We start from the raw sequence: 27,293 nt of genomic DNA, 5'->3' as shown, positions 1-27,293 counted from the left end.
TAATGCAACAATATTATTGTGCTACAGTTATATATAATGTTAGCAATTGCATAACTTTTTATTTAAAAAGAAATAGAAAAATAATATTGCAAAACTTGTATTGGCAGCAGATACATTGCAGGATGAGTTTACCCAGCAGCCATCATGGCAACATTTGAGCTGCATTTTCACTGCAGGCTGCTCCAAGAACTTAGCTTGCACAAAACGCTGCCCATTGTGGCCATTTCACCTCATTTTGACATAATGTTCATGAAGATGTGTTTGAGCAACATTTCTTTTGATTGGAAGCATATGACACAATCACATAGATAAAACTGCATTGAAATAAATCATCCTGTCATTTCAGAATGTTATCAGAACCCAGTAACGTCCAGTTCTTTTAGCTCTTCTTTCAAAACAAGGAAGTCAAATTACAAAGAGAGCGTCCTTTTAAGGTAAGGACGGACTTCATTAGTGTGCAGCATTTATAATATTTAAGCCAGTTTTGTTGAAGTCCACTACGTGTATGGATAGCTTGCATGCAGATCAGCACGTTATTTAGCAGAGAAAATCATTTTATTGATTATTGTCCTTTAAATTGCTATAATAGGAACAAATGTCTTTTATTTCGTACTGTTTAAACAATATCTGGATTGCAGAATCTAAAAAAGAAACAAGTAAATACAGGCCATGGCCAGGACTATTGGGAGTGAAATTGATGAAAGATCAGAATGAAATGGATTATAAATAATGCAAGATATTTTAGACCCATTCAGACTTTATAAACTTCAGCTTTATTAGAGAATACTTAAGGACTGTATTCAACCAAATGCCTTTCACAGCTAATCGCACAAGGCGGGGTTTATTGATGGCACCTCCCTTGATGTGATGCACTCAAGCAGCGCGGTGTGGTTGCTTGGAAACTGTTTGTTACACAGAGTACAGCGGTTACTGACAGCTGCCGCTGCCGGGGCTAAAAACAGGGCAGCAGGGGATCATTGCCTGTGCAAGAAAACAAATAAAAGCAGATTGTTTTCATTCGTTTTGTTTGGCTCTCAATATTTCTGAAGCAAACTTTGTGGAATCATGGCTTCCCGTAGTGCTGGGACACTCATAACCAACTACAATGCGACATACATTCCTCCTGCCTTAATGCCTGGGTAAGAATAATAGTGCAGTAATAATATTAGATGTCATAATTTGTGTTAGACAGTTCTGATAATGTCTGTAACGACTGCAGGTATTACTGTTTACGTTATTCAGTCACATCCAGTATTGTTTGGAAATTTTCAACCAATGCAGAAATAACAGCTATAAAAGCTAAGTTTTTATTATTCAGATAAAAAATGTTTGCTTCACTAAATTACAAAACACCTCTGTTCCAGTTCATCATGCTTCACAAGCTACAGCTGCCCTGAGATTTCCAGGGTCATTCAGTCCTAACTAAACTCATTCAGTTTTGTCTTGAAATAGAGCCAAACATAGCCACACAAAATATGCCCCCCCCCAAAAAAAACTAGGTTCAGGGAGTCACTGATTGAGACTGTACTATGCTTCTGTACAAACATACATTGAATGTGCTCTGTCAGGGAGTGGCTAGGATAGTGGTTGCTTAGATTTAGATTTATGGGCCTTTGATTTAGATTTAGTTTTAGTTTTAAGGAGGACACAAATAACCTGCCAGAAATGTTAGGGAACCAAGGGTCTAGTGAGAGGGAGGAACTGAAGGAAACCAGTATTAGTAAAAAAATAGTTCTAAGGAAATTAATGGGACGAAAGGCTGACAAATCCCCAGGGCCTGAGAATCTACAACCCAGAGTACTAAAGGAAGTGTCCCTGGAAATAGTGGATGCATTGGTGATCATCTTCCAAAAATCTATAGACTCTGAAACAGTTCCTACAGATTGGAGGGTGGCAAATGTAACCCCACAGTTTAAAAAAGGAGGGAAAGAAAAAACAGGGAATTACAGACCAGTTAGCCTAACATCAGTAGTGGGGAAAATGCTAGAGTCTATTATAAAAGATGTGATAACAGAACAATTGGAGGGCATTAACGGGATTGGACAAAGTCAGCATGGGTTTATGAAAGGGAAATCGTGCTTAACAAATCTACCGGAGTTTTTTGAGGATGTAACTAGTAGAATAGATGGGGGAGAACCAGTGGATGTGGTGTATTTGGATTTTCAGAATGCTTTTGATAAGATCCCACACAAGAGGTTAACGTGCAAAATAAAAGCACATGGGATTGGGGGGAATATACTGACATGGGTTGAGAATTGGTTGACAGACAGGAAACAGAGAGTAGGAATAAATGGGTCTTTTTCTGGGTGGCAGGCAGTGACTAGTGGGGTACCGCAGGGATCAGTGCTTGGGCCCCAGCTATTCACAATATATATCAATGATTTCACAATATATGTCAATGATTTGGATGAGGGAATTAAATGTAACATTTCCAAGTTTGCAGACGACACAAAGCTGGGGTGAAATGTGAGCTGTGAGGAGGATGCAAAGAGGCTCCAATGTGATTTAGACAAGTTGGGTGAGTGGGCAAGAATATGGCAGATGCAGTATAATGTGGATAAATGTGAGGTTATCCACTTTGGTTGTAAAAACAGAAAGGCAGATTATTATCTGAATGGTGACAGATTGGGAAAAGGGGAGGTGCAATGAGACCTGGGTGTCCTTGTACACCAGTCGCTGAAAGTGAGCATTCAGGTGCAGCAAGCAGTTAGGAAGGCGAATGGTATGTTGGCCTTTATTGCAAGAGGATTGGAGTACAGGAGCAGGGATGTCTTACTGCAGTTATACAGGGCCTTAGTAAGACCACATCTGGAGTATTGTGTGCAGTTTTGGTCTCCTTATCTGAGGAAGGATGTCCTTGCCATGGAGGGAGTGCAGCGAAGGTTTACCAGACTGATTCCTAGGATGGCAGGACTGACGTATGAGGAGAGATTGGGTCGACTAGGCCTATATTCACTAGAGTTTAGAAGAATGAGAGGTGATCTCATCGAAACGTATAAAATTCTAACAGGACTAGACAGACTAAATGCAGGGAGGATGTTCCCAATGGCTGGGGAGTCCAGAACCAGGGGTCACAGTCTCAGGATACGGGGTATGCCATTTAGAACCAAGATAAGGAGAAATTTCTTCTCTCAGAGGGTGGTGAACCTGTGGAATTCTCTACCACAGAAGGCAGTGGCGGCCAAGTCATTAGATGTATTCAAGAAGGGGATAGATATATTTCTTAATGCTAAAGGGATCAAGTGATATGGGGAAAAAGCAGGAACAGGGTGCTGAGTTAGACGATCAGCCATGATCATTTCGAATGGTGGAGCAGGCCCGAAGGGCCGAATGGCCTACTCTTGCTCCTATCTTCTATGTTTCTATGTTTATATATAAATGGCTTTAAATTTGAGGTCAGTAGGCAGGCTACATTAGCTATATATATTCACCATTTAATCTACCAAAGATATGAATATATTCTCCCTTGCTGGTCATAGACATATGTCCCAGTGTCCAGTGAATAATTGGCAAACCGAGTAGGCAACATGGAACAGGCTCAAAATGTTGAAATTGAAGAATTTATCAAATATTATAGAAATAAAGCTTGGCATGCTATTGCAGGAAACTAAAATGTTAGGTAATTCACTGTAAAAAAAAAGTAATATTCATGCTTCCTCACAAACAAAGCACACTTAAAATTCCAGTTACTAAAATGGCTTTCAGTTCAATTTAATGTGAAATCTCAATGGTGTCAATCTGTCATTACAACCACAATTGTTATGCTGAATATCAGCACAATACTAAATATTCTGGGATTCACCCAATGTATGACATTGTATGGCTTTTCGAATACATCTTCTGCAATTATAGCTGTTATATAGGCAGCTATCTGGAAAGAAATGCAGAACGTGTTATTTAGAATGCAGATGACTGGATTAGTCAGGGTACATTCATATTGCACAGGTTCTACTGTGAATAGGCAGTATTTATGTTCTTTTGGGTAGTTTCTGCTTTGGGCAATCAGGAAATTGCACCCAAAATGCGCTTGAAATTGCGCTGGTTAAGTTACAGTTCAAGTTTCCGTTAAAAATCATTTGCATAATCACAAATGTAAAATCATCCATGAACCAGTGCAAGTGGGTAGCTTAAAAGTACGTAATGGTCTCTTTTTTTTTCTTTTCATTAAAAAGTATTCTTTGATGTATTTAACACTGGAAACCTGGTGCAGTTTTATTAATTCAGCTGAAAATGGGTTTAATCACCAAAAATAAGCATTTTTAATAAGGGTGTCCAGTCCTCCACCTGCGAGTAACCGGATTTAAAATCACTGAAAATGACTTAAAAAAAACTATACTGAACCATTTGATAATTGTACACTAGTCAGTTTCTTAGTAAATTAAATATTTTTTGATATTAGAAAATTTAAGCATGCCTACTAGTGCCTGTGCACCTAGGAAAATGAGTGCAAATTGAAGAGCCTTCCCGAACCAGAGCAATCGACAGAATCTCGCAATTTTGACCTGGGAGCGTAGCCAGTTTAGTGGGCAGGGCCTGATTCAGGTGGATTGAATCTTAAACCAGCGTAAAAGATCATGTAAAACACGAACGTAAGCGGTTTGGGGCGTAATTCACCTATCTTTAAAGTTCCCCGATCTTTTGCGCTGGTTCAGCCAATTAAGAGGAAGCAAGCACATCACCTGAGTAGTAACGGTGAATAATCCCAACATTGTCCCTGCAAAAATATGGCTTGAATGGATTAGAAAGACCAAAGCACGAATTTGAGTTATTAAACTCATTAACACCCAGAGAAGTATGAAATGATCAGAGCAGGTAGGAATGGCATTATGAGGAAAGATCATGTTAGAATTCTATGAGGAGGTGGTGTCAGAATTTTTGCATAAAGAAAACTCCATGGACATTGTTTATCTAGACTTTTGATACAGTATCACATAGGTGGTTGGTCAATAAGGTAGGAAATCACAGAATAGGTGGGCAGTTATTGAAGTGGTTTGGCAACTGCCTGCATGAAAGGAAACAGTGGTGGTCATGCATGAAGCCAAGTTGGAGTGGTAGGAGATGACCAGTAGAGTGAACATAAAAACATAAGAAATAGGAGCAGGAGTAGGCCAATCGGCCCCTCGAGCGCCTCAAGGATCAGTGCTGGAACCTTTGCTGTCCACATTCAAAAGCAATGATGTGGATATGGAGAAAGATCAAACTGTTAAAGTTTGCCAATGACCCAATGTGTTGTGTGTGTGTGTGTGTGTGTGTAGCGGGTGCAGGGGAACAGAGTGCAAACAATCAAGGCCATGCTGATTAGGTGCAGAGGGCTCTGGATAGATTGGGAAGCTGGGCTGAAAAATGGCAAGTTAAATTCAATGTCAGCAAGTGCAAAGTGATGAGTTTAAGGAAAAAGAATAAACAATGGAACTATACACGAAATGGTGTCAATCTACAACATACATCACAGGAAAAGGATCTGGGAGTATTGGTGGACAGATCGTGAAACCAAATGCACAGTGTGTGGGAATAGTAAATAAACCAAATAAGGTCTTGGGTTCCATAGAACGTTATGTGACACTGAGCTAATACAGGGAATTGATTAATGTCATTACAGCACTGTGTGCAATTCTGATTGCCATCTTCAGGCAGGACATCATGCCACTAGAAAAGTTTCAGCAAAGGGCTACCCATCTGATACCTGGCATCAGGCACCTGCGCTAAAATGGGAAGCTGAGTTTGTTTAAGCTAGGGAAGAGATAACAGAGAGGGCGTCTTAATGAGCCAGTCAAGATCCTGAAGAGTACTGACAACTTTAACTCTGTGAAGCTGTTTCTGTAGCCTTGATGTAAAATGGGCTGCCAATTAGATAGGAACCCATTATGCACTACTGACGTGAACCAGTTTCACCCCCTATATCTTTTCAAAGCAGTTTTAAAAAAAAGTTCCTGAAAGTTATTTTTCATTGCAGCATTCTCTTAATAAGACAGAGATCCCGACACTCTGAAATGTTTTTTGTCATGTTAAATGGGCTGAAATGTAAACTATCTTTGATGATTCATGTATTCCTAATGCTGCAAATGAAATCCTGATCCATTATGCATCAGCAGAGCAAGCAGTTTCATAAACCTTCATGAATTATTCTATGTTCCCTCTGAGAGATGATGTCTAATTTTATGGAAGAAGAGCCGAAGATTCTTCACATTATAAAGTAACAAAATTTAAAATTGTTTTGTATTTTTTATTGAAGAAAATAAAATTCTGTACACTGAATTGCAGTGAATAAAGATCCTTAACCTCTCATTTGATCAAAATAATAGCGTTCCTTTGTACTGAAATTACTGTAAGTAATCATTTCATTAGGATGAAATGTGGAATCAGTCCATGTCACTTCTCTGTCCCACATGAATTATATTTGGACAGTCGTAATAGTCAGAGGATTGTCTTCATACCTGTAGAGTGACAATCTGTATCGCTACTTTTGGATACAGGCACCTCAAATGCCAGTTAAATTTTAATGTTTATTTAAATGGTCAGAATATCAAATGGAGTGTGCGGCCAAATCTCTGATGTACTTTTCCTGATTAGTCCAATTCCTCACTGGGAGCACAAAGTCAGCATATTACCCCTTATGTCCTCTTGTTATCAATTTGCCAACCAGTAGAAATAAACTTTTGCTATTTACTCTATCAAAACATTCAGAATTTTGAAAACTTCTATTAGAACTCCCTTTAATCTTCCAGTGAAAAATATCCCAATTTTTTGAGCCTTCATAACTATAATTTCTTATTCATGGTATAATTCTCGTGAAGTTTCACTGTACTCTTGCCGTGCCTTTAATATCCTTCCTATAAAAGGGATGCACCGATCTGCATACAGTCCTCCAATTGTGACATAACCAACATCTTGTAAAGATTCATCATCACTTCCTTTTATACTCAAAAACAACAGCTTGCATTTAATGTAGAAGAATGTTCCAAAGCACTTCACAGAGGTGTAATCAGACAAAAATGAAACACTGAATCAAAGAAGGAGATATTAAGAGGAGTGACCGAGCGCTTGGTCAGAGGAGGGCTTAAAAGGAGGACAGGGAGATTGAGAGATGGAAGGTTTTAGGGAGGGAATTCAAAAGTGTGGCTCCGAGGTGGCTGAAGGCATGGCTGCCAATGGTGGGGTGAAGGGAGGGCAGATGCACAAAAGGCTAGAGTCAAATATTCAATGTCCTATATATAAATCCGAGAGTTCCTTTTCCCTATTTTATGGAGTTTCCTTCCTGCACTTCTACTTTTAAAAATGATATATCTGCATTCTGGATCTCTGTTCTTCGACTCTCAAAAATGTTACTGTTTAGAACAGACTTCCTTTCACCGACCTTTTTTCCTAAAATGTACCACTTCAGATTTCTCTGCATTAAACTGTCTTTTCTATTTCTTCCCCAACTTCCCTATGTATTTTGAGATTCGCGCCAGGCAATGACCATCTCCAACAAGAGAGTGTCTAACCACCTTCCCTTGACATTCAATGGCATTACCATCGCCGAAACCCCCACCATCAACATCCTGGGGGTCATCATTGACCAGAAACTTAACTGGACCAGCCATATAAATACTGTGGCTACAAGAGCAGGTCAGAGGCTGGGTATTCTGCAGCAAGTGACTCACCTCCTGACTCCCCAAAGCCTTTCCACCATCTACAAGGCACAAGTCAGGAGTGTGATGGAATACTCTCCACTTGCCTGGATGAGTGCAGCTCCAACAACACTCAAGAAGCTCGACACCATCCAGGACAAAGCAGCCCGCTTGATTGGCACCCCATCCACCACCCTAAACATTCACTCCCTTCACCACTGGCACACCGTGGCTGCAGTGTGTACCATCCACAGAATGCACTGCAGCATCTCGGCAAGGCTTGTTCGACAGCATCTCCTAAACCCGCAACCTCTACCACCTAGAAGGACAAGAGCAGCAGGTACATGGGAACAACACCACCTGCACGTTCCCCTCCAAGTCACACACCATCCCGACTTGGAAATATATCGCCGTTCCTTCATCGTCGCTGGGTCAAAATCGTGGAACTCTCTTCCTAACAGCACTGTGGGAGAACCTTCACCACACGGACTGCAGCGATTCAAGAAGGCGGCTCACCATCACCTTCTCAAGGGCAATTAGGGATGGGCAATAAATGCCGGCCTCGCCAGCGACGCCCACATCCCATGAATGAAAAAAAAATCATATCAACTGGGCCTACTGACTTGTCTTTTTAATCTTATTTTTTTAAAAATACAGTTTACTCTTTCACATTCTCCTCAGGTATTCCTAAAGTCCCACTTTCACCCTCCTCTGTGGAAACTGAAGCAAAATACATATTATTATCGCCACCATTCTCAAGTAAAAGATGGCACCATTCATTTCTAAGTGGTCCCATTGCTTCTTTGATTAACCATTTACTTATGTTGGGAATGAGGGGGCAGAGCTAGTTACATACTACATTATGTCGTTGGCACATGGGCATATTTTCTGTTCAGCCCTCCAGCCTATACTCCATGGATGTTTGGCCTTGAAGGATGGGGAATGCAGGAGAGCCGAGGCTATTGGTGCAAACTGTGGAGATGGGTTGTGAGGACAGGATATTAATCCAATTCCTCTAGGTTTCCACTCCACCAAGTTAGCTGTTTTTTCTACAAGCAGGTAGAAGCCCAGGGAAAAGGTGTTCGTACTATTACAATGGCTCATGATATTGAAAAACCAGCAAATGTTGTTCCTCATGTGACAGCACTGTGTAAAACTTGTCCGATCTCTGTGGTCTAGTCTAGGAATAACTGCACCCAGCCTGGAGGCTGGAACTTTGGCTAATATTTTATAATCAATGTTGAGAAGGGCATAATTCAACAATTGCTACAATAACCAAGAACAAGGGATACCGCTCTCCCCAACAGAGAGAGGTACCATTGTGGGAGACCACAGAGGCCTTCAGCATCATTTTCATTGCTGCCAAGAGTTGCAAACCCAGAGAAAGAAAGATAGAAGCTAGAAACTAAACACAGGAGACATTGAACATAGAGCATTGAATGAGCCCTGCTTCAGAGCAGAGGGTGGCTAAAACAAATGACAGAGTTTCTCTGGTATACCAGACCTAAATACCATGAACACAGCAAAAAGCTGGGGTGGCACCTCACATACTTGATACAACTATAAACATAAAGCAAAGTTGTTGCAGTAGGTATGAAAACTAACAGTAATCTCATTTCTCATCCTACTCAGATTAATAGGGAATTTGCAAATAACTATGCCTTGCTTGACACTTCTGAGTCCCAGGTCATGCAACAATAAACTATACAATATTGAACTAGCCAATCCAGCCCATCTCCAGCTCTCCAGGAGAGTCCACAATTGCTCAATTCCCTAATCGCAGCCAGTGATGTTGGCGATAAAAAGCCCCATTGCCCAATGGCATCCTATCCAAATTCTACAAGATGCTGCTCCCTGAGCTGACTCTTCTCCTGTTAAAACTTCTCCACTATGTACTGGGGAGATTGGCATGCCATTCCAGAGCTTCTAAATCTCAGCCTGACAATGTGGATATAATAGGATATCTGACCAGATCACCATGCATTCTCTCATTCATTGCGATATAATCTTTAAGGATTATTGAAGAATAATTGGGACAGTGCACTCTCATCAGAGAGACATTTTGTGGACTGAATTGACCTATTGATATTTGTTATATTCTTGTTTCCAGATACCGTGGCTATGTTCCTACTATAAATTTTAAATATGGTGACACCTATGGAAACGCCACCAGGAAATACTTCCAAGATTTCCGTCTGTCAGCTCTGAATACAAGTCAGAGCCCTTACAGCAAAGGAGGACAATTCCCGACCATTTACTCCAATGACCCCTCTCTTGTAATAGCAGATAGGTCCCACAACAGGAACAGATGGCTATATGCCCCACAGTGGTCTAGATACGATGTGGATTTTGACAGGATTGAAGAACTGAAAACGTTTGATAAGGTGAGACCAAAACAACAGGCAATAATAGCAATTATTTTCTGTCTAAGCAAACTGAGGAGAAACTAATGGTGCTGTTATACTACATGTACCGGTTTGATACAAGTACCTACTTAGGGTGATTGGAGCCCGAATTCTTGGTGGCTTCACGTTGTCTCTTGGTCATACAAAGCAGATTCTGGTCTGATATTCTACCACAGGCACATTGTTAGGTTAAAGTTTGAAAGTTCTGGAATGGATAGTTGTTCTCCCCAGAGCACAGAATGTGATCATGCGACTTTACTCACCAGTATACAAGAGCAAGTGAAATTTGATGTTTAAAGTGCTTGGGACTAGTCAGTTCTTTGCCAACATCAAACAATTTTAAAATCAAGTTTAAAAATTCTACAGGTGATATAGCCAACAACATGAGAACCTTTTACAGTTTGCTTTGCGCAGTTTGTAATTATACTGTAGCTGATAAAGTGCCCTGAGACTGCCTCCATGAAGTGGTCTCACATTGTTGACAAAGAGTAATTCTGGCTGATTTCATTACCCAGTTTTGGGTACACAGTTTACATCAGCACAAAGCTGAAACCACTTTGCATTGACACAAAATGTAAAGTAAATAGCCTGCAAAGATTCATGGGTAATGTGTCAAAACATTCAGGGCAGTCGAGCAAAATATGAGCTTAATAGTGAATGGGCAGCCCGTTTTCCACCATGCCTGATTTTCATTTCCGTTAACTTCATTAGAAAAGAAAATCAGGCGCATTGTAAAATGGGCTGCCCATTCGCTTTGAGCCCGTTTTGAGCTACTGGCCTAGATCAATTTCAACCCTGTATTTACTAGTGTGAAAACATCTCAGCCTAAATTTTCCAATCAGTTTCACTTGAAAAATGGAATAAATTGGGCAAAACTGACTGAAAATTGAAGTGGAAAACAATCATATTTGTTTTCTGCCGATTTTGCGACCCATGTAATTTTCTGTTAGCATTTCCTTCTGGTCCCTTAGAAGTTTGTGGGGGTTAAATCGGGCCACGTAGTGCCCGTTCTGTAGGCGCTACACGGACACCTAAGCCCCAAAATTGCAGTTTGAGATGCGCGCACATATTTCCGGCGTGACATGCGCAGGACGTCACCCTGGTAAAGGTGGCTACCTAACTAACGCCAGCAGCATGTAGAGTAGGGAGGTTATGACATAAATCAATGTGCAACGCTGATTTAAAGGGACTGCTGCTATTTCGCAGCTCCACGCACTTAACCTCGCACAGCTGAACAGGTCTTAAATGGCATGGAGGACCCCCACCAGCACTATTTAAAGGGATCATGCAGGAGTTACAGGTCAGTTGCTGAATTATTGCTTCTGGCTGCTGATGCATTTGTACTTGTTTTTGGAGGTGTCCTATACTTGAACACTAGGACTAGGGCACATAACTTAAAAATTAGAGCCGGGACTTTAAGGAGTGAAGTTGGGAAACACTTCTACACGCAAGGGTTGGTAGAAGTTTGGAACTCTCTTCCGCAAATGGCAGTTGATAGCTCAATTGTTAATTTTAAATCTGAGATTGACAGATTGTTGTTAACTAAAGGTAACCAAAGGATATACTTGCCTTGGAGGCGGTGCAATGAAGGTTCACTAGATTAATTCCTGGGATGAGAGGGTTGTCCTATGAAGAGAGGTTGAGTAGAATGGGCCTATAATGGGCAGAAGGCTGGAAATTATAGACCAGTTAGCCTGACATCTGTGGTGGGTAAAATTTTGGAGTCTATTATTAAGGAGACAGTAGCGGAACATTTGGATAAACATAATTTAATAGGACAAAGTCAGCATGGCTTTACGAAGGGGAAGTCATGTCTGACAAATTTGCTTGAGTTCTTTGAGGACATAACGTACAGGGTGGATAAAGGGGAACCAGTGGACGTAGTGTATTTAGGCTTCCAGAAGGCATTCGACAAGGTGCCACATAAAAGATTATTGCTCAAGATAAAGAATCACTGATTGGGGGTAATATTTTGGCATGGGTGGAGGATTGGTTACCTAACAGGAAGCAGAGAGTTGGGATAAATGGTTCATTCTCGGACTGGCAACCAGTAGCCAGTGGTGTTCTGCAGGGGTCGGTGCTGGGTCTTTAACTCTTTACAATCTATATTAACGATTTGGAGGAGGGGACCGAGTGTAACATATCAAAGTTTGCAGATGATACAAAGATGGGAGGGAAAGTGGAGAATGAGGAGGACATAAAAAACCTACAAGGGGATATAGACAGGCTGGGTGAGTGGGCGGAGATTTGGCAGATGCAATACAATATTGGAAAATGTGAGGTTATGCACTTTGGCAGGAAAAATCGGAGAGCAAGTTATTATCATCCTGAGAGAGGACAGCAGGTTCATGTTTCATGAAGCCACTGCCACTTGCTGCCTCCTGTTATGCGTCACCTTCTCCTGCAGGAAAGCAGGATATGTGTCGTTGAGTGTCCTGCAAGATGTGGCTGTCATGGTTGAATAGCTGCCAGTGTGTGTGACCCTTGAGTTATGGGTGTGCGGCTTGCAACAGTGGTAGTGTGTGAGGGTGAGATGAAGCATCTGATTGGAAGAGCTGAGTACTGATTGAAAGAGTTTGTTGGTATGTGGGTGATGGGGGGTGTAGTTCGTGGAGAATTGGATGAGGCTAGTGATGTTGTTGGTGGGAGATGCCACTTGACAGTTGAACTCACCCACCTTGACCACTCGTGTCAAATCATTGCACTTTTTCCCGCACTACATCCATGTTCGTGGTGCTATGCCCCTGGCATTGACTTCATCGCTTATTGCCTTGAGGGGGGGGGGGGGGGGGCAGTATATGTCTGGAGGGTGTCTTGCCCTCTTGCGCATACAGGATGCCTGTCCTTCTGTCCAACTCTTACACCAAAGCCTCTAGTGCATCAGCAGAGAACCTTGGTGCACGCACTCACAAGCCTGGTACAAACTCAGATCGGCAGATTGGTGGGGGCTGACGTGCAGATTGAAGGATGTGGGATTTAGTTTTGAGCAACCTTTATTCAATATTTTTAAAAAAACAAGTTTTAAACATAAGGACGAGACCACCATTTGTGGATGTGTTTGATTTCTGATCTCTGTTCGTTCTCCTTTCAGACCCGTATCTTATATTTTGAAAATAAAAAAAAGAGTCCCGCAAACTTTGAGCAGCCAAGTTGTTGCTCATTAAAAATTCCAGATATCCTATCATTCCAACGCTTCACTATATTGCAGCACAGATTCACTACACAATTGACTTCCACCACTTCCTGCAGTCACAGTGCACCTCCCATTTAAGAGGTGCACACACCCTGCTGGTGTCTGCAGCCACTCAACAGTGCAGGTAGCGCTGGCTGCCGCAGCAATCATAGAAATCATCAGGCAGCACGTATATTGCGTGCTGGCTGCATCACAACAAACGGGCACGGGTTAATCGCGCACCGCCATTCCAGCGCCTGTTTTCGGGGGTTATCCAATATAACTCCGTCAGTTTCAATATGTAAATGAGCCTTGAATGACATATTAACGTCCTTCAGGTAATTTTCTCCGAATTCCGCTGAATTATCACTGATTCATCTATCCACCCACACAAAGTGAGTCCAGGGTTGCTAGGGCCTCAGCTGTTGACGGAAGTGCTTTTAAAGAGCTCTGCATGGAGACTGCAAGGACAATGTATACCTCCATTTTTTCTGTTTCGTCTTTTAACTTAGCTCAAGGTAAATTTGTGGCAGTTGTTCTGCCATTGTTATTTTTGCCCCAACCTCATTAATAGCATAATGAATTTTCCATATAAATTCTCCTGTAGATGTGTTTTTCTGGACAAAGAGGTGGACCAACAGGAAGATGCAACGCAGGTGTGGCTGCATCACAGGTGCTTTGTGTCCACTGTCTACACCTTATACCCACGTTAATATAGAGAGGCACACATAATACAAAATGTCAGAGGAGCAGTGCTTGCACATGCCACGATTCACAAGGGAGGTTGTGTCTGATTTGTGTCATATACTGCAGAGTGACCTGTAGTCTAAGTCATCCATAGGCTTGGCCCTGCCAATGGCTATGACAATCATAACAGCCCACAGCTACTATGCCTCTGGATCATTTCCAAGTGCCACTGGTGACATCAGCCATATTTGTCATCTGCAGTACAGAGATATATACAAAGCAGTTGATAGATGTTTTGTTTGCATGAGCAAGCAATTTCATCTTCTTTTCTATGGACAATCAGCAAAGCATGAGAAGGTTATGGAATTTCAGAAAATGGCAGGATGTCTGAGGATCTAGAGGATTATAGATGTCACCCACACAGATTGTGTGCTTCATTGCACAATGCCACTACCTACATGAATCTTGAAGGATTCCATTCTCTGAATCCTCAGCTTGTTTGTGACCATCATCACAGGATTATACAAGTCAAAGCTTACTTCCCACGCAGCTCCCTCTGCTCCTCCATCAGAGGCCAATCTTTCAGTCATTGTGCCCTTTCTCTCTGAAATTCTGTTCCCAAACCACTACTGCATTACTGACCCTCCTTGTTCTCCAAAGTCTATTAAAAACCCATCTATTCAACTATATCTTCATTAATGCCCACCGCCCCCCCCAAAAAAAATCTTCTTTTCTGCTTGGATGCCACCTCTTCACTCATCAAAGTGCTCTGAGATTTTTTAATACAAGAAGCACCATGCACATATGAGTTGCTACTCTAAAATACTGAAGGATTTTTTTCTGCTACTGGTCTATAATCACTCCATTTTGAATATCAGGATAACATTGACTATCTGCATTTTTATACCATGAACACAGCAACTGCACCTTAATGCTCTGTATCATCTATAAAGTGTGTGCAGAATAAAGCTCCATATTCCACTTGTCCTGCCTGCCGTGCTCCTTCCCAGACATTGTCATTGTCCAGGTTCTATCCTTTGTACTCAGAAATTCAATGCAGAGTTAACGTCACCACATAAATTCTCCAGACCTTTTTGTATTATTAGAAAGTATCATGGTCCATTCTCGTTAGATTTCCTTCTGGTAGTTCTATGGTCACTATAAACCAATATAAACAATTAAAAGTATTGTGAATTATATCTGAAAAATAATCTTTGAATATTTTATAAGTATTGATGTCATAAATTGTTTAATTACACTTTTCCAACATTTGGGATTTTTGGTGACAAAACAAAGATTAAAAATGTTTGTACATGGTGATATTAAATTTGTGATGTTCTACAAAATTATGAAGATTGTAATGCAGCAAAAGAAATAATGACATCATTATGCCAGACGGAAAACAATGACATCATATTGATGAACTGAAATAGCAAAGGAAAAGATGGGACATCACAATATTGTCACTGGAAATTATGGAACAACAAAATACTTAAGAGAATTGGACATCATACTGCTGTATAAGCAAAGAATAGCACTAGACAATTCTTAGTTGTTTCTTTATAATATAGTTTTTAAAAAATTGTATTTTCACTATAGCTAGCCCAGCAACACCGGGAGAGTTACAAGGATAAGACGGGTACAATACCCAGAGTGGATCACTTTGTGATGGCTGGAAAAGAGGAGGACACATTCCCTCATTTACCTAATATGTGAGTATGGCAGGGTGTAATGAACTCAAAATGAATTATTACAGTATCATTTAGGCAGATCACTGATTTAGCAAAATAATATTTAATAAATCTTTGATTGTTTGGGAGTGAAGAAAAGCCAGAGAGTTGGATTTCATTTTCTTTATATGAAACAGAAAGGACATGTTTCACTGCGATTTACACATTGTGCTGTGTACTAGTAAACAAGTCCAATCATCTCAGCCCTAAGACATTGCTGCAGGAGTTCCTCAGGGCAGTGTCATAGGCCCAGCCATCTTCAGCTGCTTCATCAATCACCTTCCCTCCATCGTAAGGTTAGAAGGTCGCCAATGATTGCACGGTGTTCAGTTCCATTCGTAACCCCTCAAATAATGAAGCAGTCCGTGCCCGCATGCAGCAAGAACCGGACAACATCCAAGCTTGGGCTGATAAGTGGCAAGTAATATTCACGCCAGACAAGTGCCAGGCAATGACCATTTCCAACAAGAGAGAGTCTAACCACCTCCCCTTGATATTCAACGACATTACCATAGCGGAACCCCCACCATCAACATCCTGTGGGTTACCATTGACTAGAAACTTAACTGGACCAGCCACATAAATACTGTGGCTACAAGAGCAGGTCAGGAGCTGGGTATTCTGCAGCAAGTGACTCACCTCCTGACTCCCCTAAGACTTTCCACCATCTACAAGGCACAAGTCAGGAGTGTGATGGAATACTCTGCACTTGCCTGGATGAGTGCAGCTCCAACAACACTCAAGAAGCTGGACACCATCCAGGAAAAAGTAGCCCGCTTGATTGGCACCCCATCCACCCCTTAAACATTCACTCCCTTCACCACCGGCGCACTGTGGCTGCAGTGTGTACCATCCACAGGATGCACTGCAGCAACTCGCCAAGGCTTCTTCGACAGCACCTCCCAAACCCGCGACTCTACCACCTAGAAGGACAAGAGCAGCAGGCACATGGGAACAACACCACCTGCACGTTCCTCTCCAAGGCACACACCATCCTGACTTGGAACTAAATCGCCGTTCCTTCATCGTCGCTGGGTCAAAATCCTGGAACTCCCTTCCTAACAGCACTGTGGGAGAACTGTCACCACACGGACTGCAGCGGTTCAAGAAAGCGGCTCACCACCACCTTCTCAAGGGCAATTAGGGATGGGCAATAAATGTCGGCCTCGCCAGTGACGCCCACATCCCATGAACGAATACAAAAAAAAGTGACAAAAAATGAAGGAGTGCAGAGAGATATCTGCAGGTTAGACTCCTCAGATTTGAAAATCCAGGCTGCAATCAGGACTAACTTTTTGATGTAGTCCCATTATTTACACAGATATTGCAAAATAAACATTTTATCATCGATTCCAGTTCAAAGAATTTATATGAACAAACAGAAAGAAGGATGAGAAAAGTCTATCAGGCCCATAATATTCATTTTATTCATTAGACAGTGCAACCTCATGCACCAACCACCCAAATCACTCGTAAATGTAACTCCTAGGGAAGGCAAAAAAAACCCTTTGGCCAATTTCTGCAAAAACTTTGGGATATTCCTCTCCAACTTCCTATGGCAATCAAGTAAGCTTCAGGCAACCACGGTTACCCATGCTGAATCACTAGATCTACTTATTTACCCCCTCGCCCTGTTATGTCCCACTTTGCAGGATTAGAAAAGATCATTTCAAACCATTTGCCCACTCTGAAAGTCACAGACTTTAAACCCTACTTTATCCCATGTACCCTTTCAATAGCCCTGTTTGCCAAAAAACGTAATCGTTACTTTCACAAAATGCATTACATCCCCTGCCTGCGCTGCCTCCCTGGGTAGTCTATTCCACACATTCACCATTCTGTGTGTGAAGAATTTACATCTTAACTGTGTATTCACCTCTTTTCATCTAAGCTTGAATATATGGCCCCTTGCCTTTGTGCTTATCTTAATATATCATCTGTCTGGGACCCCTTTTATCTATTCCTATATTATGCTGTAATATGTTAATGTTGTGTTAACTTCAAAATGTGTGAGTTTGAATTACATCAAAACTAGAGGGTTTTGAAAAACCACAATGTTGTAAGTACTGAATGGAAAGTGTTACAAAATTATGTTACCAAATACTAGGTGATTTAAGTTCCATTATATTTACATATTGCCAAAGGATGCCCCATCCTCACAGCACCAAGTCTCATTAGACGGAGGTCTATGCTATGCTTTTAATATTAATATTGTTTCGGAGCCTCTATGAAGGGGTTCCAGGTTGCTTCCAAAATTGTCCAATTACCTTTGGATTTACAGTAGACTCTTTGCCATTATAAATCTCCATAGACAAAATATTCCATTCTGCTGTGGACAGAGGATCAGCAGGCCACCATTTCTTAAAACAATCACACTTAGAGGAAGTGAATAAAAACAACAGGCTCCTTTTTTTTTTAAAAGATGGTTTCATCCAAAACTCCCTGTATTCATGTGCCTTCAGAAAAAGTTACAAAATGTCTGTAAAACTGAATGTAAAGATGTTGCTGGTGGTTACAGGCTGCAAGACTGGGTTACTATACATAACTAAAGAAAATCAATGACACAGAGTGGCTTGATGTATGGTAACTCCACGGCAAACTTGAATTAAAGCTCAGACAGGCCATCTGACATGGCTCATTTGAATGATGCAACTTTAAGTTTTAAGCCATGTTTATGTTTTATGAGATGTCTCAGGTGTACAGCTTACAATGAAATTTTCATCTAATACTTGTCCAATCTTGAGAGCTCTGTTTATAGAAAATTGCTAGATTTACATAACTTCAGACTATTTAGCTGGCAGTTTAAAGTTTATGCCCTAACATTTAGATATTTGTGAAGCTAAAATCAAAGATCTGATCCTTGATCCTGTTAGTAGCTGGACAAGAGCTTCAAGCCTACCACAGAAGGATTATTCTGTTCTTCTACAATACTAGGGGAAATTGCAATTTTTTTTCAAAGAATTGAATGCAGCCCCTACCGCAATCAATCAGACCAACAATTTGCATCTATAGAGTGCCTTTATGTCAGCATCAGAGCTAGAGAAAATGGACATAAAGAAAACCACTAGATCACAGTGGATCAAATATCTGCTCCCACCCCCCAACACAACCTTTTTTGGTAAAAGACAAGTACCTGTCAGTGGATCACCAGCTGTGTTGCCAGGAAGAGCAGATGCATCCTCATTATAGGACCACCAGTAATCTGACTCCATCGTCACTACAACCAGGTAGTGTTATACAAAAACAGCGATATTGCTGTGCCTCCAGTAGTAAGTGCCATGACCAAGACACACGAGTACCAGAATATACACAGTGATAATCTATGTGTGCACATAGGTAGAAAGATATCTTGACCCTGTGCGTGAATAATTACATTTTTGTTTTGAAAAATATTTACGAGTCAACCCAAGATTATTCAAGTTGGGCAGCATTCAAACATTCATCAAACAACATCACCACGTAGCTGCATTCAGGACACTATACAATTGGTTTTACTCACACTTCTAGTATCTTTGTCCATATAATAGATAGTTCAGTATATCCATCCTTTTCTAAAATGCACAAGAATTACAGTATTTCTACAAATTTGCTGACAATATATAGTTTGACATATAAGATGTTTGCTAATTTGTTGGTGTGTAAACTTCATGATACTGATTAAATTGCATGCCATTTGTAGAGCAATCTTATGCTTGACATCAATTAAACTGGCAATCATGAACATCATATAAATCCAAGTTCTCCATGCTGATGTTTGTTAAGCGTTAATGGATTACATTGATCAATTCACAATTTATCCATCTCATGGCTCAGGGCTATTTTAAATCATTAATACTTTAACATACTTTGCCAGACAATTAGTAAGCATATTAATCCCAGGTGCATCATTAAAATGACCTGAAGGCCAACCCTGAAATGGGACTGCCTGGTTCAAACGCAAACCACTAGCTACCTTAATTCTCAAATGCTTGTCCAGTGTCAGGAATAGTGACAGCATCTATGTCTGCAAAATAGGAACAAGCTGCATATTTGTAGTAAACATCTCTTCACACTGACTCAGCTCCAAGATGGCAGGCCTATATTGGAGTCAGACCATGTCCTGTTTTGGTTGTTTAAGACAGTTTTTTAAAATTGTAGTTTAGTGTTACAAATGATTACTGGTGTAATATTCCCTTACTGGGTCAGGACCTTTAAGAGCAGAAGACACCCAAGTTAGTGCTTTGGTTTAGAATGCACATCGACAGATGTAAAATGTCAACTGGTACAAATATGTGCTACCCAGCTGCACTTTTTCTGAATCAGGGCCAGGTTGCTGTATAGTTTTCCTGCATGCTTTGTGCTCCTATTGTTTTCAGAGACCAAAGCTAATGCATTTAGAGTGCATTGTCCATGCAGAGACTATGAATCATGGGTGTAATATGTAACACAAAAGCAGGTGTTGCTCTTTATACAGTAATGTATAATATTAATAGTCCTGGGTCCCCCTAATTAATGTTGCAGACTGGTTACTTCAGTAGGTAAGTCAACATCATTTTCTCTGTTAAAATGATGTATTATATACATCAACAAATGTACATCTTAATTGTGATTTAGTTAATTTTTTTAATGATTCTTTCATAGAATAAAATAAACTTTAAAATCATAACCATGTTTCAGAAAGCTAAAACAAATTTAAGAGAAATCCTTTGCAGTTCTTTACACAAAGTCATCAAGCAAATCTAAATTGTGGCCCAGAATAGATGCAATTGGCAAAATTGATCTTTTTATCATAATTGCTCCAGATATTACAATGGTGATTTTGACCCTGCCCATCCAGTGGAAACTAGGCAGGCAGTTAAAACCACTCATGGGACATACCTGCTGAGATCCTGCTCTCCTCTCACTGGCTCCAATTTTAACCTGCTCCAGAGGGACATCTGCTGGAAACCAGTGGGGTCCTTCTTTAAATATGCATATCAGGCTCCAATGACATCATTTGGGTCCTACTGCTATTTGAACCAGTGGCCTGAGCAGGGAAGCTGAAGTGGAGTTGGGGGCCAAAAGAAGCCCAAAAAAGATGTGTTTTTACTTATTTTGGCTTTCCTTGTGTGGCCAGGAACAGGAGGAGTGCACCTCTGGGCTTCACAAAGAAACATTCAGCCTCCCCTGCCCCGGACTACCCTCCTCCGACTGCAAGGTCCTCCTGAAACCTCTGCCAGCCACTTACCTCAGTGCCAAGAATGGTTCTTTCGGGTCCCCAGTGGTGACCTCCTGTTAGAATTTCCCGGGCCTCACGCTGCCAAGGTTGGGATGGTTTGCCGCTTCGCCTTGGCCCCCGCCCGCATGACTGCCACCCCAAGTTAAAATCAGGGCTTATATTTTCTGTTGGATTCTTGTGATTATTTGTTATCTCTTCCTTTGAGTTTACCAGTTCAGTCAGAACATCCTCAAATTTTCTCGTGTGGTTATCCAAACACACTCAAGTGATGCTAGACACGCATGGGGTAATATATAGGCTATCTGACAACATCATTCTTTGGTTGAATAAAAACAGAAATACACTTCCATAAATGCTTATTTTTTATTTCAATTTTAAAATAAACAAGTTTGGGAAATGTTCCAAGTTCTAATCCTCAATATTTTAAATTAAATATTAAAATACAGTGGATGCATGAATTTCAGTGCAGATATCAATGTACAGCAATGCATCTTAGAACAGGAAACACTGTTGCCGATGGCTTAACAAGTTTGTTCAGTGAGGTGTGAACCATACAGTCCAGAAAGGTCCCAGGTTTTATTCCCAGGCTGTGGTGAGCTGGCTGATCTGAGTTAGTGCAGTGATCATGTGATACAATTGGCCTCAGTGCCTAAAGTTAGGAAAAGGAAAAAAAAAACTTGCATTTATATAATGTCTTACCATGTCTTTAGGATGCCCCAAAGCACTTTACAATGAATGGATTACTTTTGAAGAGCAGTGACTGTTAGGGAGGCAAATATGGTGGCCGATTTGTGCACAGCATGATTCCACAAACAGTATGTGAATGAATGACCAGATAATCTGTTCTATTTGGTGGTGTTTGTGGCGGGAGGAACATTGGCCGAGATGCTGGGAAAACTCACTGCTTTTCTCTGATTAGTGTCACCTGAGCGGCAGAAGGAGCCTTGGTTTTGCATCTCATCTGAAAGACGGCACCTCTGATGATGCAGCACTCCGTCGGAACTGCACTGGAGTATCAGTTTAGTTTGTTTGCTCAAGTGCATTGTGGGGCTTGAACCCACAGTTTTCTGACTTAGAGGCGAGAGTTGAATGGGGAAAATCAGCCAGGTTCCTGCCCCTAACCACTGTCCAATGACTCTTGTGATAGGATGAGTGAGCACCCATTTTCAAAACTAGAATAGAAAAGCATTTGAGTGTGCTTATTGACCAGTCACTAAAAGTATACAATTAATGTGAAACGTTTAACAAAGTAACCTTCAAAAGAACCCAAATGTATTGGAGGGGGTTCACAGAAAAGTGCAAAAGATAATTCTGGGGTTTAGGGCTCAATGTTACAAAGGTATATTTGCATAAATCAATTTGTTTTCATAAGAGAAAAGGCTATAAAGAGATATGATCCAGGTCCTTAAAATGCTGAAAAGAATGGATAACATAGAGTGAAATATCTTGGACTGTGAGCGTAGAAGTAGAGGACAGAAGTATTGGGCCGGAAATTGCTCGTAAAATAACGATGAGCCTAACAACGCTCACCATTATTAATGGGTAAATCAAAGAGCAAGTTCTGGGGACCACACATGCGAAATCAAACAAGGAAATCCGGAACTTGCTCTCCTGATTCACCGGTGATCTGAAAGCTTTGCGTTAAAGGGACTTCGCTGGCTGGAATCAATAGTCCAGCCGAACTTGCTCTCCTGCCTAGCTGGAAACTAACTAATCTCGCTACAAAAACGGCACGCTGAGTTTTTTAGGTCTAGACTATCTTTTAATGGTGAGGTCATTATTAATGACTGTCAAACAAGCTTTCTGGTACTGAAAATTAACTTCTAAAAATGTGGAGTCTCATTACTCCTGATTTTAATAGTTTTTGAACATTAAAAACTTTTTCTTTCTGTCTCTTTTATCTCAGTCTTTTGATCTAACCCTCTCTTTATTTTGCTTTCTCTGTCTCATATTGCAGTACATTTACTAACCTTATCACGCACTTTCTGTTTTTAGTCTGCACAGTTTGTTAATGAGTTTCACTTCCTGGTTCTCACAGCGTGGCTTGCTTCTAGTTGATTGGTTGAGGGGACATCGAGCTCCTTTCCCCACTCACACAGCCTGGGAAAGAACACTGCAGTTTTTTGAACTCTTAGTTCAAGGAAGTTGCCGCCAAAAAGAACGTGGTAACTTAGCGTGTGAATTTAAATCTAATGAGCAGCGAGCGCTGTTGGTTTGCCGCTCAGAGCAATTTACAGGGCAATACGTCCATTAAAATAAGTAATTGAAAAGGATTTTTCCCCAAACTAGTGGATATAGGATTTTAAAAAAAAATAGTTTTTACAAATAAATGATCCATTCCCATCATTTTAAAGACCGAACAAAGTTCCTAAAAATGCACACAATAGTCCAAAGTTGTCTTCAACAATGAATTATACAAGGTTAGAACAATTTGCTTTAACATGTAATCAAATCCCCTCAAGATATATCGTAATATTAGATTAGCTTTGTTAATAACAGCTTTACAGTGACTGGGAACTTTCATTGAATAATCAATCATTCAAATCAATTACCTTTGCTAATGGAGCCTTGGGTGTTCATGTTTGTTGTTCCGATGTGCATTACCTTACATTTATTGACACTAAAATCCATCATCTATTCCATACCTCATCTGCTTAATTGAGCCTAGACTCTTTGAATGTTGTCAATGTCCCATAACCTTGTCATTTGGCCACATAACCTGGCATTATCAGCAAACGTTATATTACAAGAAGCATTTTCCTCTAATACACTTACAAACAGTGCAAACATCAGGACCTTAGAACAGATGCCTGAAGAACTCCAGTAAGCACTGTCTGAGCCAGAACTATTTCCAATTATCATCATCATCTGTTTTTTTTTAAATCAAGCAGTTTTCACCCAAATAGCATTTACCTGTTAATAGAATCATAGAATGGTTACACAGCACAGAAGGAGGCCATTCGGCCCGTCGAGCCTGTGCTGGCTCTCTGCAAGAGCAATCCAGCTAGTCCCACTCCCCCGGCCTTTCCCCGTAATCTATCTTAGTGACTTTTTATATTTATGACCTTTAGTTTTGCACTCCCCCACAAGTGGAATACAATTAACTTTAACCTTCTTTAAATACACACAGGTACTTTAACAAATGCATTTTAAAATGGATTGACCTTACATTTACGGAATCATAGAAAGCAAGTAAGGAGGCCATTCGGCCCATCAAGTCTATGACTGGTCTATACAAGAGCAATCCAGCTAGTCCCACTCCCCCGCCCTTTCCCTGTAGCCCTGCAAATTTGTTCCTTTCAAGTACTTATCCAGTTCCCTTTTGAAGGCTATGATTGAATCTGCTTCCACCACCCCCTCGGGTAGTGCATTCCAGATCCTAACCACTCGCTGTGTAAAAAAAAGTTTTTCCTCATGTCACCTTTGGTTCTTTTGCCAATGACCTTAAATCTATGTCCTCTGTTTCTTGACCCTTCCGCCAATGGGAATAGTTTCTCTCTATCTACTCTGTCTAGACCCTTCATGATTTTGAATACCTCTATCAAATCTCCTCGCAACCGTCTCTGTTCCAAGGAGAACAAACCCAGCTTCTCCAGTCTATCCACGTAACTAAAGTCTCTCATCCCTGGAATCATTCAAGTAAATCTCTTCTGCACCCTCTCTAAGGCCTTCACATCTTTTCTAAAGTGCACTGCCCAGAACTGGATACAATATTCCAGTTGTGGCCGAACCAGTGTTTTATAAAGGTTCATCATGACTTCCATACTTTTGTAGTCTTTGCCTCTATTTATAAAGCCCAAGATCCCATATGCTTTTTTTTAAAAACCACTTTCTCAACCTGCCCTGCCACCTTCAACGATTTGTGCACATATACCCCCCAGATCTCTCTGTTCCTGTACCCCTTTCAGAATTGTGCTCTCTAATTTATATTGCCTCTCTTCGTTCTTCCTACCGAAATGTATTACTTCACATTTTTCTGCGTTAAGTTTCATCTGCCACGTGTTCACCCAGCCTGTCTATATCCTCTTGAAGTCGATCACTATCCTCCTCGCTGTTTACTACCCTTCCAAGTTTTGTATCATCTGCAAATTTTGAAATTGTGCCCTGTACACCCAAGTCCAAGTCATTAATATATAATCAAGAAAAACAGTGGTCTCAGCACTGACCCCTGGGGAACACCACTGTACACCTCCCTCCAGTCCAAAAAACAACCATTCACCACTAGTCTCTGTTTCCTGTCACTTATCCAATTCTGTATCCATGTTGCTACTGCCCCCTTTATTCCATGGGCCGCAATCTTGACGATAAGCCTACCGTGCGACACTTTATCAAACGCCTTTTGAAAGTCCATACACATCAACTGCATTGCTCTCATCTACCCTCTCTGTTACCTCATCAAAAAACTCTATCAGGTTAATTAAACACAATTTGCCTTTAACAAATCTGTGCTTGCTTTCCCTAATCAATCCACCCTCGTCCAAGTGTCTTAATTCTATCCCAGATTATCGTTTCTAAAAGTCTCCCCACCACTGAGGTTAAACTGACTGGCCTGTAGTTGCTGGGTTTATCCTTGCACCCTTTTTTGAACAAGGGTGTAACATTTGCAATTCTCCAGTCCTCTGGCACCACCCCCATATCTATGGATGTTTGGAAGATTATGGCCAGTACCTCCGCAATTTCCACCGTTACTTCCCTCAGCAACCTAGGATGCATCCCATCCAGACCAGGTGATTTATCTATTTTAAGTACAGCAGCCTTTCAAGTACCTCTTTTTAATCAATTTTTAGCCCATCCATTATCTCAACTATATCTTTCTTTACTGAGACTCTGGCAGCATCTTCTTCCTTGGTAAAGATAGATGCAAAGTACTCATTTAGTACCTCGGCCATCCCCTCTGCTTCTATGACTAGATCTCCTTTATGGTCCCTAATCGACCCCACCCCTCCTCTTACTAACCATTTACTGTTTACATGCCTATGGAAGACTTTTGGATTCCCTTTTATATTGGCCGCCAGTCTCTTCTCATACTCCCTCTTTGCCCCTCCTATTTTCTTTTTCACTTCCCCTTTGAACTTTCTATATTCTGCCTGGGTGTCACTTGTGTTATCAACCTGACATCTGTCATACACTCCTTTTTTCTGTTTCATCTTACTCACTATCTCTTTTGTTGTCTCCTCTGAGAATTTAGCGCATTTCTATGGCACAATCTGTTCTTTCCAGATCCGTGGTGTCTATTCCTACAGTTCTTGTGCCTTTTAGATGATTATTGATAGCATCTTGAAAAATACCTTTGAACACTTTTTCCACTATAGATGTTGCACTAACTGGCTTATAACTCCAACGTGCTGAATTGTGGGCCTACATCCATTGGGAACTGGGTTGAGATTAAAGAAACCATTTTTGCAGATAACCTTGCTTTTAGAAGAATAATTTCACCAAAATTTGTGTCATTTCTGCATAGATGTCTTTATGAATTTAATGCCAATGTTAATTTGCAATGCCTATGGCAGGACTTCTTGTGGAACCAAATGCTCAGTTTTAGTCTCTTCAAGTGTCAGCACTGTAATACCACAACTTCCAATATGACATTCAAAGTCCTAAGTTTCAGATATTCAGTTAGATAGCTGGATCTTTGGTTCTGGTCCCCCCAAGTGCAAACTGTTTCATTATCTAGACCAAGTTAAAGGTCTAAACTAATGAGCTTAAACTTGATGAACATCATTACACCTGTGGTTTTGTGGATAATTGCATCAGATGGTGTTGGACTGTAAAACTCTTAGACAAATAGGCATTTAAAGAACATTTGCTCAATTGCAAAACAATCTCTTAAAAAAATATTGTTCCGCAAATTACTTAATTATCCTACATGATTTGCTTTCAATTTCATACTTTATTACAGGTAACTTATCTCTCCCGTCTCTTCAACCCAATATGACACCAGAAGGTTGCAAACACTCAGCTTCATTATTCAGCAAGGAGAAGAGCAACTCCATGGTGTTTAATATTTACAGATTTGACCAATGGTTTCCTTCTGAAATTGAGTTAGTTTCACTTTTGTCGTAGGATTTTATCCAAAATCCAATTTCATACTATGAAAGCAGATCTTAGATATTTCCAATTTGTATAAAAACACATGTAATTTTATGTGACTATTACATAACAGTAGCTTTGTAAATCAGATTTGGGTAAAAATAGCTTTGTAAATCAGATTTCACTAAATCAATTTACCATGCTGTAAGTGCTGTGATTGATTTTAATATATACCGAATGATTATACAGAAGACTAAAGATACCCATAACTGGATGCTAAGACAGCAATCTGATTGAAAGGACTCACAGGACAATGCATAAGCTGCACAGGTGAAACTCAAGCAGTTTATGTTTAATATTTGGATCCTGAGACTGGAATTCTTCACTGGTCAATTAGCATTTACATTTAGTAGCTAGGGAAGTTTCACTGGATCTATGTTTTCTCTTACCATCGTGATGTCA

The 27,293-nt window shown here is 40.7% G+C and overlaps 1 protein-coding gene across 1 annotated transcript; it reads left to right on the top strand.

Moving 5' to 3' along the window:
- The first annotated feature begins 938 nt into the window (after positions 1–938).
- Positions 939–26,991, top strand: cimip2c (ciliary microtubule inner protein 2C). The gene is made up of 4 exons (XM_067983767.1): positions 939–1,139; positions 9,721–9,994; positions 15,474–15,586; positions 26,701–26,991. Exons 1-4 carry the CDS (start codon positions 1,066–1,068, stop codon positions 26,702–26,704), a joined length of 465 nt encoding a protein of 154 aa, XP_067839868.1. The 5' UTR covers positions 939–1,065; the 3' UTR covers positions 26,705–26,991.
- The last annotated feature ends 302 nt before the right edge of the window (positions 26,992–27,293 follow it).

Source organism: Heptranchias perlo, chromosome 5 (genome assembly GCF_035084215.1).
Source record: "Heptranchias perlo isolate sHepPer1 chromosome 5, sHepPer1.hap1, whole genome shotgun sequence".
Lineage (NCBI taxonomy): Eukaryota > Metazoa > Chordata > Chondrichthyes > Hexanchiformes > Hexanchidae > Heptranchias > Heptranchias perlo.
Note: the sequence above shows the minus strand (reverse complement) of the source record. Positions and strands in the feature narration are given on the sequence as shown.